Source organism: Poromitra crassiceps, assembly GCF_964638095.1.
Source record: "Poromitra crassiceps genome assembly, chromosome: 10".
Taxonomy (NCBI): Eukaryota; Metazoa; Chordata; class Actinopteri; order Beryciformes; family Melamphaidae; genus Poromitra; species Poromitra crassiceps.
In genome coordinates this window covers 22,262,612-22,264,203 of record NC_139631.1, presented here as the reverse complement: position 1 = coordinate 22,264,203, position 1,592 = coordinate 22,262,612, and the positions used below count along the sequence as shown (strand labels likewise).

General features: G+C 52.9%; 1 protein-coding gene across 1 annotated transcript in view; it reads right to left on the bottom strand.

The window, feature by feature from the left end:
- Positions 1–1,239, bottom strand: part of homer1b (homer scaffold protein 1b) — a gene marked incomplete at both ends in the record, with an annotated part of 22,421 nt that extends 21,182 nt beyond the window's left edge. Inside the window, one exon of the mRNA XM_083645033.1 lies at positions 937–1,239. Within this exon, the coding sequence (XP_083501159.1) occupies positions 937–1,239 (303 nt within the window). The remainder of the gene's footprint in view (positions 1–936) is intronic.
- Between the last annotated feature and the right edge of the window lie 353 nt (positions 1,240–1,592).

Below are 1,592 nucleotides of genomic sequence, written 5' to 3'. Positions count from 1 at the left end.
TTCTTGTACCACCTAACACATGTCCCTCTCCTCTCTCTCCCTCTCTCTCCCTCTCACTCTCTCATCTGTTTCTCTCATCTCACTTCACTCTCCTCTCTCTTGCTCTCTCCAAGGCTGGCGTGTGTGTGTGTGTGTGTGTGTGTGTGTGTGTGTGTGTGTGTGTGTGTGTGCATGTGTGTGTGTGTGTGTGCATGTGTGACGTGTGTGTGTGTGTGTGTGTGTGTGTGTGTGTGTGTGTGTGTGTGTGTGTGTGTGTGTGTGTGTGTGTGTGTGGGCCTGCATTTGATCTGTCTCAGTTTGTTCTTGTTAGGGATCCAGCAGCAGGGATATTTCTGCTGAGAAATGATCTGGTTGAAGTCGAGCTTGGCATGACTGAAGGCAGAGGAGGGCTCTTTATAGGGACGACCAAGCAGTCGCTCACACACACACACACACACACACACACACACACACACACACACACACACGTCACACACACACACACACACACACACACACACACACACACACACACGTCACACACACACACACACACACACACACACACACACACACACACACACACACACACACACACACACACACACACACACACACACACACACACGTCACACACACACACACACACACACATGTCACACACACACACACACACACACACACACACACACACACACACACACACACACGTCACACACACACCACACACACAGTGCAACATGAGCTGTCAGTCTTGACACAGGGTGAAACGTTGCGCTCTTTTCAGATTGGTTTGCACATTAGGATCCAGTGCAGAGCTGATGAGCGCTGGGTGGATCACAGAGGAAAGCTGTGTGAAGTGTTTGGCAGAGAGGTAACGTAGCAGACAGGAACAGGAAGCAGCATGCGGGATGTGTGCAGACAGAGAGCGCCGCGGTAAAGAGCTGTGTTGTTTACCTTGGTGCCGTCCAGGCTGATGATGCGGTAGACGTTGCGGGTGCTGTCGTAGAAGTAGGAGACGGTGACGGCGTGCTTGCTGGTGGGCAGCCAGTTCTTCTTGGTGCTGGGGTCTATCTGGAAGACGTGGGCCCGCGTGCTGTAGATGGGCTGCTCCCTGAAGGGGACGAAGAAGAAGTGGTGAACCTCTTTGTGCCGTAACACCAGGGTCTCCCCCAGGCCGCCGCCGGCGCCCACACCGCCCCTGTCCACCGGGGAGACGGATCGCCCTGGCAGCCGAATGACCATCTCACCGGCCTCCATAGTTACAGCAAAGGATAGAGGTTTCCTTACAGGCCTACAGAGCAACTACCTAGACACACACACCTACAGGTCATTGTATGCATACACACTCGCAAACAAACTATCCAAACATTCACGCTCATATACACCACAACACTTCATCCCATCCACGGTCTCTCTGCATGTCAACCACAACAAACTCCATGCTGCTCTCCAATCGCAGACTTCATAGAATATGCAGCAGGAACTCTCCCTCTCTCTCTCCTTCTCTCTCTCTCTCTCTCTCTCTCTCTCTCTCTCTCTCTCTCTCTCTCCTCCACTGTGAGAGGCAGTGCTGTCTCTCCCTGCTCTGATATGGGAATGCCTGCGGCGTT